The sequence below is a fragment of the Protopterus annectens genome, chromosome 4.part1 (genome assembly GCF_019279795.1).
Source record: "Protopterus annectens isolate FY-2018-M chromosome 4.part1, PAN1.0, whole genome shotgun sequence".
NCBI lineage: Eukaryota > Metazoa > Chordata > Ceratodontiformes > Protopteridae > Protopterus > Protopterus annectens.
The window spans coordinates 766,612,151-766,628,045 of record NC_056734.1 but is presented as its reverse complement, the minus strand read 5'-3'; the positions used below and the strand labels follow the sequence as shown (position 1 = coordinate 766,628,045).

General features: G+C 37.8%; 1 protein-coding gene across 1 annotated transcript in view; it reads left to right on the top strand.

Moving 5' to 3' along the window:
* The window catches only part of MME (membrane metalloendopeptidase), a 1,194,620-nt gene that overhangs the window by 659,999 nt on the left and 518,726 nt on the right, over positions 1 to 15,895 (top strand). Inside the window, exon 9 of the mRNA XM_044070514.1 lies at positions 3,236 to 3,337. Coding sequence (XP_043926449.1) covers positions 3,236 to 3,337 — 102 coding nt within the window. The remainder of the gene's footprint in view (positions 1 to 3,235; positions 3,338 to 15,895) is intronic.

Here is a 15,895-nt window from a genome sequence, read left to right as displayed (position 1 = left end):
TTTTTTATCGCACTGCTTGTATTTTGGAAGTGCAGTATGCTATTCAATCAGAAAATTATGCACCAGTCTCTTATGAAGGAATTAATTTTAGCTCATCAAAATTCAGGTCTTCAAGTATTACCTTGAGTATGTAGGTGAATAATTATTTTTATGATGGGCTTCACCTCTCGAACCCACCAGTTATTGACTTGGTCCTTCACCCCATTTTATTCCAAACTATGTCCCTAGTCACAATTCCATGGAGGAAAGGAGCTCAGTCATGATAAGTTGCATCTTCATGAGATGGGCTATCACTGAGTTCCGTGGTTCTCTTATGAAAGCCATTGCAAAAATATGCCATGCTAATAAAATGGAAGGAAAGTGCTACACATAGTTATACTGGATATGCGTCTGAGCGTTTCTCCCTGGGCATCTGCTGAAAATAGGCTCTGTCCTAGTTGGACTTTCCAGGTCAACAAATGTTAAATAGATAAGGCTAGCTAGTTATATTGGATATAAATGAATACTGTACTCACAGATGAGGGATAATGAGATTCTTTTATTTAAATAGAAGTCCCCTTAAAAGCTTTGCTGTCCCCTGGACAGAGCAAAAGCAAGACCAACATGCTGTATTGCTGTTGGATTTTATTACACATTGTGTATACTAAGATGTATATGATTAAGTCTGTTATTGTCATTTACTGCTTTTGATAAAAAGCATATTATTTTGCTTCATTGCATTTAAATGCTAAATCATTGCTTTTAGATAATCTAGATATGCCCTATTCTCCTTCGTTTTATTCATTTAATTTGCTGTGCAGGAGTGGTTGTTGTACCAGTTCTTCATTTTAGTTACCATTCGTGTAAGATTGTATCAGATCATAACTTCTGATGTTTGCTCACACTTTCACTTCAATGTGTACTCAATTTGTAAATTGTATTTATCAGTAAATACCATTCCTTTAAGGAATCCATGGAAAATAAAAGCACTTGAACTGCAAACATTGATTTATGAATTCATGGGCACTAAAAATATCCAGAAACCAAACTGGATGAATAATTCAAATTGCAGCATTTATTAACATTGTGGTGAGGAAGATGCATTTCTACTGTATGATCTGTCACCTCTATTGTTCCTACAAACACAGTATGGCAGACATTCCATACATCTTATGGTATTTTTTATATTTTTTTCTTCTAATTACTTGTGCATTATTCAGTTTTGCTTACTATTTGGCTGTAAACAAAAATAACATTGTTAAAACTACATAGCTAGAGAATACATGTATTCTCCTTAAAATGTTCAACTGCAACAGAAAAGCAAAATGTCTTTATATTAAAAAAGGACAGCTGTTTCTCCATTGTCCTTTGGTATATAATATTAACATTGTAGTTTGTTGAGGTTAAACATTTCACATTCTTTTGTAACATAAACTGGCTAAGTATTTCATATTTTTTTCTAACTTACCTTCTAGACACACTTTAGCATTAATTTCTACTGGAGTGATAGTCATTGTTATATTTGGCATCTTCTGGTATGTAAATAATATGATAATCCTTCTGACATTAGGCATCAGGAAATATGAAATCTTAGATAAAATTACAATATTTTGTAAACACACGTGTTTTTGCATCTAAGACATTTCTCTTTATAGTTTTGCAAACTTTTTTACTAATAATTATATACTTTTAGTTCTGGCTCTTTTAACAGTCTTAATGATAAAATATATCTTGTGTAGACTTTTGATAAAGAACATTTTGGCAAGTAATGCTATTTTTAATAAATTAACTTTTTAGATTTGAAGGATTGTTTCGCCTTTGATAAATTTATTATTATTCACATATGGTTTACAGAGATAATGAAATGATTGTAGAAACTAGCACACAATATTTTACAGTGACAGTATGCCTACTCTGATTTCTATGCATGGTTATGTCAGTAACTTTTATCCTTAGCCATAACTTACTGCTTCTGTTTGTTTTGTCTCATTGCTGTCATGGATTATATTTTGCTATTTACATATTGGCCAGGATTCAGAAAAAAAAATTACTAGAGTGCTATTTGTTTAATGCAAAACTGCTTACTAGTGCAGCATTGATAAGCTGAGATGGAGAGATGTCATAAAGACCCACAATGTGTAACATCTCACTAGCAGCTTATTGTCACGTATCACAATGAAACATGGCACTGGTAGACCTAATCCTACTAGTGTCCCCTTACCAGCTTATGCAGTGCAGTTGCACAGGTACTTTCAAACGTATGCATGCATGCATGCAAATACACACACCCACTAAAACCTTGCACACCTGTACATATACCCAGATGTTTATATACAAACATATCCAAAAGGGCCTGTTCTTACAGGCAAATGCGCACACACAGATGGATGACTTTCTAGTATTTACCTATTGTGGCACTAATGGCCCTGAGCCTTCTGCTGAAGAGAATGGGTGTACACCATTAAAACAGGTACTGTACTTTCTCTCCACTTCACACCTCAAATCTACCAGTAAAGTTAGTCATTTAGTCAATCTACTGTGCACTTCAGATGCTGGTGAAATTTCTGGGGAAGATCACATGAATAATATCATCCTTGCCTTCAGACTGCTGCTTTGCATGTGAGCTTACTATTTGTGTTACATGCTTACACCTTCATATAACTACTGTACTGTGCAGTCCTACTATGAATTGGATTGTGCAGTGTTTCAGGAGTTTCTGAATCCCAGGGTTTGTCACTTGTAGATCTCATGCATTATAGAATGTTGCTTCTAAAGAGATCTCTCCTTTTTGTAATTTTTGAGATGCTGTACACTAATACTCTGCTTGCCAGGAAGTACTTTCTATGGGGAGACATTTTTCTAGCACAATGGTGAGTGAGCTAAGCAGCACTGCTTTTGTACAGTAACACTGATAAAAATGGCAATGTGAAATACAAGCTAATAAATATATTTTGAAAACATTTGTAAGAATGTTCAGTTTTAGAGACTTCTCATCAGAATATTTATACTGTATCTCATTACCCTCTTTTGTTCTTTGGTTTGCTGGCTATCACTGAAGTAGTGAGGTAGGGCAGAATATTTCACGTGCCACATTATATGCCAAGATATTTAGGCTTTTCAGAATAATGGGGCCAGCAATTGAATTGACTCTAACCTAATGAATGTTAGGAACTGTGTGTTCATATAGAGATGTAATGGCTACCTAAAAAATAAACTGGGAAATTAAAATGCTTCTCATTTTTGATTATTTATGTAGGCAACTACGAAACCAGAGGACAGAACTGACCCAAATGAGCTTTATCACAAAATGCTTCTATCAGATGTTCAGAGTAACTTTTCCCTGAAATTTAGTGGTCAGGTAAGTATCTCAAATGTCAAATCTAAAACAACAGTTTATCATGCAGTGCATTTGTATCACTTCTGTGAGCATACATAAGCCACAGATGGGCTAGTGGAAGCGCTACAGAATCCTGAAAGCCCAAAATCCAGAAAACTCAAAATACTAAAAACTCAAAATCCAGAAAACACACAGGATACCAACACTTAATATTCCAGCACAAGTACACATGGAAACAAAACACAAACTATATTACTGTTCTCCAAGTATATATATTTAAGTAGCAGGGGGTGTGGGGGGCTTATACTTGGAGAACAGTAATATAGTTTGTGTTTCATTTGTTTCCGTATGTACTTGTGTTGGAATATACTAAGTGTTGGTATCCTGTGTGTTTTCAGTATTTTGAAGTCTCAGGATTTTGGTCTTCAGGATTTTGGGCTTTCAGGATTCTGTAGCACTCCTGGGCTACTATATACGGCTTGTGTTTAGAAGTAAATGACTGTTCCTTCATGCTGTCATATTACACAGGCCAGTGTTTCATGTATAACACGTAACTCACTGAATCAGAGTATATCGGATTTATGATGCAATAATATAAAAGTGACATGTTTTTCTGTTGCTGTTTGTATTGCAAGTATTCAAGTGATCATTACTAAGTTAGTTACATGCACAAATAATCTTTAACGAATTTGCGATCTGGAAGAAAAATAGTACTTTATGGATTCAAGGAATTTGTATAAGAATCCTGCAGTATAACATTCTTAAACAACTGTTTTGGTACAGTCATGACCATAAATAATTTGGTATGTATTTTCTTTTTCCACAGTATTATTAATTTTTATGCAAATTATGTGAATAAATATCTTTGCAATGTGTTACTAGTTATTTGTAAACTTTATTATAATTTTATAAGACTGTAATAGTTGAATTTAAAGACAGGAATACAGCACAGAAATATTCATGGGGAGGGTTTAAAAAAAAAAAAAAAACTTTCGATCCAAGGAAGGTAGTACAGACACGATCTGCTGTAGAAATTGTAAGTTACAGAATACCCTAAAATATTTAATTGTCGTGTTTACTTCCCACATTCTTGTTTCACAACATAACTCAGTGTGTAGAAAGGCCTTTTCAGGACCCGAACACACAACATCTTTGTTTAATCCAACAGTTTTCTGTAAAATGTTTGAATGAAGTAAAGAAAATTACCAGGTTGGGAGTGTTATAAAATGCTTTCACTGTATCAGTTTTGCCAATTAATTTTAAGTGCATTTCTTCTCATGTGGTAAACTCTATGATGTCACAAATACATGCACCATATGTCTATTTTAAAGGACTTGTGACACGTATAAATAACATTGCTAATGAGGAATGGAAGCACAGTTTATAGTTTTGTTGATTTATAATAGCAAACGGGGATTATGAATGTAGTCATTGTTGAAGAATAGTGTACAGGTCTCTCTGAAAATATTTTGTCAGAGGTTTTGGGCTTGCCAAACGTTTTTTCTTCCATAACAGGTTTTCCTGTAGGCATACTGAAAACTGTGCTGGTTAAGTAAAATTGACATCTCATAAGCTTCTGTTGGTCGTCAGTGCTGGAGGATGTCATACTGATGTTTACATAGCTTACTCAGTAGTTATAGCAGGTAAGATCAGATATGTTTGTTTTTATTTTGAAAAAGTGGGTGCGTATTTAGAATGCACATATGTTGCAGCTGGGTTCCTTCTGCAAACACAATGTCCATTTTGTAGTGAATTAGGGCTAAAATGCTTCATGGGAGTTTGCGCAAACATTCTTACATTATGACATAATGCTGAAGGAAATTAGATCTTTTGAATGATGTTAGATGTGTGCTTATGAACAAACACAATTTCTCTTTAAGCAAACAGTTATGCAGTAGAAACAGCCATGAAGTAATAGTGTGACCTGAAATTGTATGAAACAAAATCTGTACTAAGGAAGTTCACATAATCGTTGCACATGTTTGAATATTTATACGACAGCTTGTTTCAATAATTAAGCTTTTTACTGTAAATCAAGCCCAGAGTGGAATGCAGATCAAAACTCACTTTAAATAACACATAGTTAATAAACATCAGTTTGTTTAGACTGTATCGGTCAGCTTACTCTTGCATCTTTAGAAAAAAATCAAACATCTGTTTTATATAGCAAATTATGTAACTTATTTTGTCTAAGTAGATACTTTTGTTTTTTGTAATTGTTCATTACAGCTATATTGCAGCAGAATGCAAGGTATAAGAATGCATGTTTGATATTTATAATATGTTCTAACTCTCAATTCAGCCAGTATTGTTTTTATTTAAGGACTGGGCAGCTTTTTGTTAAAAAATGCATGGCGATAGGATGTTTACATTTATAATACTGCCTTGGCAATGGCATTGCCTTGATTTCATCAATAATTTAAAAAGATACTTTTGTCAAAGAGGGAATCATGCAGTTTCTTCACTTTTTAATATTTTGATGAACACTTAAGTTTTCATAATCTAGTGCCACAATAATGCATATATGTGAAGAATTGTTGGGTAAAAGTATGTGTGCTTGTTTGAGTGGTATAGCAGAGAACATCTGTGCGAGTGTCATATTGGGGAAAATGGTGCATATTTGATGTAAGATATTTTGTCAACAGTATGTATGCAGCTGTTGTGGAATAAGTGTGTGTGTGTGTACATGCAAGATCAGAAAATTTGTATGTAATGAGAGGTGTTGAGTAAAGCATGTGCTGTTGGTAGCACAAAGTCAGTGTACCAATGCATGTCTATATGTGCCTTTGTGTTTCAGTATGAGATTAGTGGGCAGTGGGGTTTAAGGAAATATGTTTATCATTCGCAGTGCCTCAGCGGCATATCATATCTGTGCCTGCAAAAACCCACACCGGCATCTTTCCAGAGACGAGAGTCCCTTCCTCTGACTCTCTGATGGGGGATTGGTTAAGCCCTTCCCATCAGGGGAAGCTTAACCCCTGTCACAGAAAGTCAGTTATTTACTGTTGTACTACCGACTGAAGGACTCTCACAGATGAATCTCCCCAGCAGCCTGCATTGGAGGATTGCTTTCATACTCAGACAGGATCCCATTGGGAACTTTCCTTTCTCTTTATTGTTAAATGTTTTTCTTTCTGTTTTGTTTATATATATATATATATATATATATATATATATATATATATATATATATATATATATATAATTCTTGCTATTTACTACAAAAGGTTAATTTCTCTGAGAATTCTAACTTAATATATTGTGTGTATACTTAATACTGCTTTCAAACAGCTATAGGCTTTTCCAAAGTATTTTATGAATGGAAACCTGAAGTTGTGTGGTTTCCGCTGAACACTAGGAACTGCCTTATGCATGTAGACCAAGAGGTCTGTTGTTCCTGTTGCTTATCTGCTTCATTTTGAAGTTCTGACAAAAACATATTGCAGTTTTCATCTTTTTCATTTGCGTTTATGATTTATACTTACGATTTAAATGTTATAGCTGCTTTTATTGTTAAATCATGATTTTTCCCCAAATTACGTTATCTGCATTTTCTGTAGATGTGGAGATTTTTTTCACTACTGACAAGGGAATCTCTAAGTAAATGCTTATGTATGCTGTTTTAAATGTATTCTATTTGCTTCCAGGGCATGCGTTTTATTTTTTTGCCACTATTTAGACAAATGAATTTTACTTTGGTATTGTAACTGTATGTGGTGCTGTTTACTATACTGTGCAGACTGTAAAACAAGACTTAGCATAATTTAAACTGTTTCTGCTCTATTTTATGCACTTTAGCAGTACCTTGGTGAGTGGGAACATAGTTTATATTTTCTATTAGCGCTTACCTTAATAGTGTCAGCATATTTTCCCCGCTGACTTGATGGATCCTGATACAGCTGCCCCCACCCCAGTCAAATTCAGTTGTATCCAAAAAGAAAAAAAAAATCAGGAAAAGCATGCCTCAGACAACAGTTTGTGAATCTGTTGTTGCCTTAAGATAGCTTGCAGACCAATTACCTTTTTACCAATACCCCCACCCTGGTGTGAGCCTGTAGTCCTCTATGGTACAGGGGTCAGATATGTCCTCCAGGGTTGTTCCAGAACATGTTTCAGGTATGGGAGAACCAAACCCTTTAGTTGCTGGAGGGGTCCATGGTAAGAGACCCTCTTGTCAAACATAATACTCTGTCCCCCAATATGTTCTCCACTAGTGTAGTTCATTGTAAGAGACAACTTCACCACTTGACAAACAATCAGTATGTTACTATATATAGGACTGATGTGGTTTTCTTAACTAGGACTACTTTACAGTCACCTAGGTTTTCTTAACTAAGACTACTTTACAGTTACCTAATCTCGGATTATATACCTCTAGCCAGAATGACTGTGGGGCTACTCTCTCTAGAGATCAGTCTAAAACCACAGCTTTTGATATGGAGTCTGATACAGACAGTAGTGAACAATCTGAGTCCATCCAATCTGATTCTTCGTAAACTGATCCAGTTCAGAAACCCAAGCCAAGTGTTCACCTTTCCACAGATGCTAGCTGGCTTTAGAGATGCATTTGACTCAAAGCCCTGGAGCTGTGCCAGAGACTTGGCAGAGTTTATGATCTTTTGAGGATGTTTGTTCCTCCTCTGTTATTGACATTAGAAGATGTCTATAAAACTGTATGTAAAACTCCTTTCAGTAGTTACAGTTCCTAAAAAGGCTATGAGGAAATACAGTGTGCACTCTGATCTTGCAGCTGTCAATGCTGCTTTGTCAATTGACCCATCTGCATTTTTTTCTAGCTGCTAACTCAAACAAGAGAGCTTTGACTTCTTCTCCCTATACACCTCTAGATAAACGTTTCCAAATGATTAAATCTCAGGGAAAAGCTTGGCTCAGCCTAGTAATTAAGTCTTTGTCCCGGCCCCCTTCAATAAACACATCACACCAAATGACATTTGATGACCTGTATTAAACTTCCATAAACATAACTTTGTTAACCAATATTTTTTAATTACAACTAAGAAAGCAAAAGGTAAAAAGTAACTGAGTGAAAGAACACAAATCACTAGGACTATACTCAGGCACACTGGTCACCAAGAAAGTCCAAAAATCCACCAAACTGCAGAAATAATGTGAAATGAATCCTGTGATATATCCAACGTACCAACAGATTTAGTGCTTTCATTCCTCAAGGGAATTTCCAGCGGTGGTGCAGCAGCGGTAGCGTTGTCGCCTCACAGCAAGAGGTTCTCTCGTTCAATTCTCGGCTGGAGTGCCTTGTGTGTGGAGTCTCCATATCCTCCCCGCAGTCGAGTGGCGTTCAAAAGACATGCGTGAATGGGTGTGCCTTCATTGAAGGTTGGGCATCGAGCTGGCACCTCGGCACCGTAAAAATCTACTGCCAATCATTAGTGGACCAGAGATCTGCTGTGGTGACCCCTAACTGGGAAAAGCCGAAGGAACAACATTCCTCAAGGGAACTTCTGCAGAATAACACAGCACTAATTAATCAATCCTTAAATAATCAAGCTAGTTAAAATGACAATTCTCCATTGGTCAAAAACCAGTCAAGTGACTTGTGAAAAATGTGTTAAAAGTATAGCAGCAATTTTGCTACAAGATATAAAATACAAAAACCAGAATGTGGTCAAGTAATAAAAATAAAATGTAAATATAACAAACAAGGTCATTGAACATGGAAATAGTGAAACACAGCATGTACTAGGTAAATTCTACTTTAAAGCTCTTTTCTTCAGAGCTGGTAGAATAATGTTCATTTAAGCCAGGGGCTGAACAGGCACCAGACTTTAGTTGCCACAGTAACTCACAATACTCTAAACTCATTTCCCAATCTCCCCTCTTTCAAAGGGTTTTACCTGCGCCAACACCCAAAATTTAAAGGAATAATCCACACACACCGAAGTGTATTTGAATAATGCATTAGTTTCCTTTTCTCCTTGTTGCCTCGTACAGATATTCATACATTTTCTGTCTTAGGGTTCTCTCTGTTTTGCCAATGTAAAATGTAAAACATAAGGAGCAATAGGCCAGGTATATACTACCCCTTAAGAGTGACAGTTGAAGTACCCCTTGCTCTTTAATAATCCAACAGGTCCCCTAACATGCAGTCCATCTACATTGGCTACATAAGGGCACTGGGGGCACCTTCCACATTTGTGTATCCCTGCCCTTAATCTAGGGGTTGAATCGGATTTACAACTTTCAAAAATATGTTTGAAATTCCATCCCTTTCTCTGACTGTATTTCAGTTTCCCAGAAAACACATTGAGGCTGTTGGGCATATTAGCAAAAATATCCCAATAAATCTGTATGACGTTTTTCGTAAGATAGGTGTCCCGATGGAAGTTCATCACAAAATAGATGTCTTTATGGGGGGGTACATTGGTAGCCCTTCCATCTGTGTATTAATTGACACAGTAATATCAGAAACTGCCCCCCCCCCGATTATCAGTGGGCAAAATGGGCATGTATTTAGTTCCCCATTCTTGTAAAATCTTATCAGTCAGAGAAAAAAACAAGGATTCAGGGTACCCACGCTTGACAAAAAGTTCACCTATATACTCTAGTTTGGAAATCAATTCATCCTTGAGTTGTGGTCATGCGAGCTGTCCTGACCATTTGGCCCCTTGTCAGTGTTCCTTTTCTGTGAATACAGATGTTCTCTCTTAAAGTGGAGATAAGAAATGGAGAAATATTTTTGCGATATACAGAAGAGACATACCTGTTGTATCTAAGCTCTTTCCTCATCTGCACATCCAAAAAGTGAACATCATCCTCCGTCACACTGGATGTAAATTCCAAAAAATTGGTAGTGTGGTTAATAAAATCAAAGAAGGGTGCAATAATCAACTTCGGTCCTTTCCACACAATAAAAATATCATCCAGGTAACGGAAATAACATCTCATGTGCTCATAGAAGGGTGAGGTGAATAGAAAATGCTGCTACCAATACAGAAGAACTGTATTGGTAAAAATGGCTCTATGTTAAATCATCGAATGCTTAAAAAAGTGAATGATGATGATTTATCAAACCCATGTAAGCGAAAGCTTACAATCTCGAATGCTTAGAGCAGTGATTTTTTTCCAAGGGAAAAAAATTGTAAAACATTACATAAAGTGGGGAGGCTTCACCCCCCCCCCCGTACCACCCTGATGTGTGGGATTGTACCCCCCACCACCCTACTTAAATATACCAACTCCGAGATCGCACTACAGTCACGAAAACGACAAAGTAACGGAAGCAGCCAATCTATTTCTTTCCCAGGAAAGAATTTGCTTATATGCCGTTTCACTATTTTCCTTTTCATGCTTTCAAGTTCGATCAATCGATCAAGATGCCTTTGAAAGAATGCATCTTTGATCATTTAATAGGAACCAGGCAAAAATCAGGGTACGAGGCCCCCATAGCAAACCCCCCACCCCAATCTGCTTATAGTATGCTTCTTGAAAAAACAAAAAGTTATTACTGAGCACCAATTCCATGTTCTCAAGCAATAACTGAAATTCCAGGGGGGAGAGGAAGTCAAAACCCACAATCTCCTCAAATCAGACTAGACCATTGTCCTGGGGAATCACACTAAATAAATCCTTGATGTCTATTGTAAGGAAACTGTAATCTCCATTAAAATCCACTTCCTTGAACTTATTCAAAAAGTCCCATGAGTCAATTAAAATGTGGTGAAACAACCCATAGAAGGGTTTTAACTTGTCAAAATATAGGGCCAAGGGCTGTGTCTTAGAACCGGTGGAAGAGACAATAGGTCTCAAAGGGGGGATTTTGGATTTCCTTGTGGGTTTTAGGAATCCCACAAAAACCAGGAATCACTGGCTTAGGAACCCACAAAAAATCGTATAGCTGTCTGTCAGTAACCCCCTGAAGCAAATTATCTTCCAGGATCAAATCCAGGTTTCTATAAGCCAGATTAATCTCACTTCTAGAGAACTCCTGGTATTTACAGTCCTCATGTAAGATTTTTAACATTTTCCTTGTGTAAATCCATTCCTCCATGAGGACAACCCCACCCCCCTTATCAATCTTCATAATCCTGATGTCACCCTCCCTTCTAATATCTGCAAGCAACTTTTCTTGTTCTGGACATTAAATGTTTTACGACTGTCCCTTTCCACTAGTGTCTCAAAGTTAGCAAGAATGGGATACACATCCATGTAATGTTAATCAGGACAGCATAACTTCACTCATCCTGACCCAGTAAGCCATGTCTATACCTCCACTCACTTACTTTACTTATGAAGCAGAATCCCTTCACTCACTTTATTTACCATTTATTAAATTACATATCCAACCAAATAAACAGTGTCCTTACATCCATTCGCTTATTTTACTTAAGCATCCCATCACTCATTCATTTCATTTACCACTTACTGAATTAAACATCCTAACCAATAAGCAGCGTCCTTATTTCTGCTTGCTTATTTACTTATCAAGCAGCACAACCATTCTCTCTTCTTTCCCAACTTATTGAATTGAACATCCAACACAAAGGGGGAACAGAAGAAGACAAGCCTATCCCTCTTCTCCACCCTACCTGCACTGATATAACCACAATACCCACTATACCATCAAAAAGGTGGAGGGAGGGCAGACAACAAGTTCACTCCAAAATGTTGCATAAATCCCTTAAGCCCCTCCCTACCCTTACCTCATTTCCTCCCAGTCATTCTCATTTCCTTTAACCCCTTCATCCTCTCCTACCCTCTTAACATCCTCTAATATATTTATCTAACCCACCCCCCTTTGAAGATGTCCCTGGAAAAATTGGTTTATTACCAAACCTTATTTTGTCCTGGTCCCTTTCTATAAACACATCACACCGAATGACATTTGACGACCTTTATTAAACCTCCATAAACATAACTTTGTTAACAGATATTTATTTATTATAAATGAAACATAGTATAGCTGATTTTAATCATAGCATAAAACATCCATGTAATGTTAATCAGGACAGCGTAACTACACTCATCCTGACCCAGTAAGCAGCATCTATACCTCCACTCACTCACTTTACTTATGAAGCAGTGTCCCACCACTGACTTCATATGCCATTTATTAAATTACACATCCAACCAAATAAACAACATCCTTACCTCTGCTCGTTTATTTTACTTATGAAACAGTGTCCCATCACTCACTTCATTTACCACTTATTGAATTAAACATCCAAACCAATAAGCAGCATTCTTACCTCCGGTTGCTTATTTATTTCTCAAGTAGTCTCCAACTGCACACTTTCCTTTCCCAGCTCATTGAAATGAACATCCAACAGCAGAGGGGAAACAGAAGAGGGCAAGCCTGTCCCTGTTCTCCACTACCAGCCTGACCAGGTTGCTCCCCCTCCATCCTACTAAAATTTCCTGCAACCTAACCACCCATAAAGTGGGAGGTTAAGCCAACCATCATTCGGTGTCTGTCATCCTCTCTAAGCCAAACTAGATCCTTGTCATCAACCCCAAAAGCCCTGTTGTATAAGGACCAAAGCCACCAGTTGACTAAATGGTTAAAATGATCCCTCTCCTATATGAAAGAAATAACCATAACCTTGTACAACTTCTGTATATTACCTAAATTCTTACTTATTCCAACTAGCAATATTTTAATGAGTCCCAAATATTAATCCCAATGCCACATGAAACCACACAAGGGCAATCGCCTACCATCATGCCTAACTGCAGTCCTATTTGCCAATCAGTGTATAATGACCAAATTGAAATGTCCATTCAAAATCAATTTGAGTAATCCTGCCATCACACCAGGTATCCAGTACAAGCAGTGAAATATAATGACCATCATAGCATTGGCTAACCAACAAAACCACTTTCTAAATGACAAAAATACATCCTTAAAATAAATGTCATAAACTGTACCCCATGAACCTCCATTTCCCAACACCACCCCCGCCATAACACCTATCTTGACAATAGCCAAAGTTTGTCAATCTCCACACTATCAACCTACCCCAACCGTTTAAACCAATGAACCATCGACCAAGATTTATTAAGTTCACTTAGCTTTGTCACCTGTGCCACTCCAGTACTTACAGTTAAATCCTCATTGACCAATTGAACTGTCTGAGCTTGCACCCCCACCTGACAAATAACTAAATCTTTCCCACCAAAAAGGCCTTCCCACCAACAGCTGTAACACACATTTAACAAATCTAGCAATTCCCTATGTTATACTCTATTTAAAAAACTTGCCCCAAACTCCTGCAGTAAACCTTTATCCTTAACACAAACTGACACTTCAAATATGAACAACACAACCCATATCACTGTCATATTACACAAATGAAAATGCACCCTAACCCCAACAACTCTCGCTTAAACCTATGCCAGATTCAATTTAAACTCCAAATATTCTGCATCCCCCATTGTTCCTCTGTCTGCCGTCCCTCAAGCCACAACCCCCCCCCAGTTATGCCTCCAACCCCATCCCTCCCATAACATTTGTAAACAAGAGCAAAACCCCCTGATGAACACTATCCATCTGCCCCAAAGGCCATCCCAGTGAATTGCTCCAAGGGCAACACAATGATAAAATGCACTAGCTTATTAACCCCTACCCAAATCAACTTGATTAAATCAGCTGACATGCAACTAAGTAACCCAAAAGCTGAAGAACATCTTTAATCTGCTGCTTTACCCCAGCTTCCCCTCAAACCTTTCTTTCCAGTTGTTACCTTTGTTTCTGTTATGGAAGTAAACATGTTCTACATCTGTAAAGAATCCCAAATAAATGCCTTGCATAAGCCTTCTAACTTCTACTTGGCCAACAAAATATCCAGTTCCACACATGACCCCTCAAGGCATCCACAATGCTCCCTCAAACCCTATCTGCTCATAAAGGTCATAACTACACCAAACACCTCCTGCCAGCCCAAGGCAGAAGTCAAATGGTACGCGTGTTACTCACTCTAAAACTTTAACCTGATATGCGGCATTAATAAAACCTGCTTGAGGGATAAAGTTGTCTCCCAGAAAATGCCACGTTTGGAATAAAACACCCACCGCATATCAGACAAAACACCTCCTTATCTCTCTGCAAAACAACTGGATGGGTAAATGCAAATACACCCCAGAGGTTCGACCCATGTCCCTCCTGAAGGACAATGGGAGCAGTATGTGGAAATAAGAAACTGAACTTGGCTAGCTTACAAGGGCCCTAAAACCATTAACCTCATAGCTTCCTATGATCCTATGACTGTTGTGGCTTTCCCCACCTGTAAACCCCAAATTCCTTATAAAAAATCCCCAGCACTGCATTACTCTGCTCCAAACATACCTCCACCCTGCAACCTCATTGTGTAATACTCCAGCAATCAAAACATCCACACAAGCAGAATCTATTACCTTTTGAAACCATTTCATCAGGGCACTAACCGCTGCTCACTAGCGGTCTCCCATCTGTGACCTCATCGAGCACCCCCAAGTGACTGGGACATCCATGGAAATGGTCTCCATCACTTCCGAATCCCTTTCCTTCAGGTCACCAACCTAGCCCGCTCAAATTCCGTATCTCCGCAATCTGCAAAAGAAAATAAATTAATCACCTTGTCTTTACAAGAACTGAAACAAAGATGAGCCCTCAAACCCTATCCCTTGCTAAAATCTGCCTCTTCTGCTACCTCAGGGCAGCAATGTCCACTCACTCCAAAAAGCAATAAAATACATGCCAGTCATTCCTTCCACTTTAACCAGAGAACATGCCTAAACAAATGTGGGACAATGACCCAATATAGGGATAATTTCTAAAATATTCCACTTTATAAACTTAGAAAGCTGAGAGATAACAGATGATGTAATGGGATCCTATCTCGCCTACATTCATGACAGATGGGTTCGGAGCCGATCCATCGGCTCCGACTCGGCAACTAATACACTAGCACGAAGTCTCTCATTGGCTGGGCTACTCCCTATCCCAGGATGCACTACACCTGCTTCCTCAGATCTCGTTTGCCGCTTAACAAGCTGGACGTGGTCTCGACTTGGCTGGAGCTAAGTGGTTCTTTTTACCTTATTGGTCCTTGACCTAGGGAATTTTTTTGCCTATATAAACCAAACAGCTGTTTTAACAGCTATTGCTTACTATTTCTTACTATTTCTTAAGTTTTGTTGGAGTGCTTGAGTGTTTCCAAAATTTGATTTATTCTGTCGGGCAAGGCCCATTTAAGTTAGAGGGCCTTTGTCCTACCTTTGAGTGCTATTAGGTTTAATTAACTTTTGGTTAGTTGTTTTTCGGGCAAAGCCCGTTTAAATTAGAGGGCTTTGGGCCGTTTAACTGTTTTCAAACTGTGAGGTAAACTTTCACCGGTACTCGAGCCAGTGTGTCTCGCGCTGTTCAGTTGGCGCTTTTTTTGTGTATAGTGCTATACTTGTTGAGTAAGATTTCCATAGAGTTTTTTACTTGTTGTGGCTTGTATCATGTCTAAGGAACAAAAGTCAGGTTTTAAAAAATGCACTCGGTGCAATTACAAGATGTCCATTACAGACAGTCATTCAGTCTGTGTTTATTGTTTGGGGCCGAAACATCTGCAAGAGACT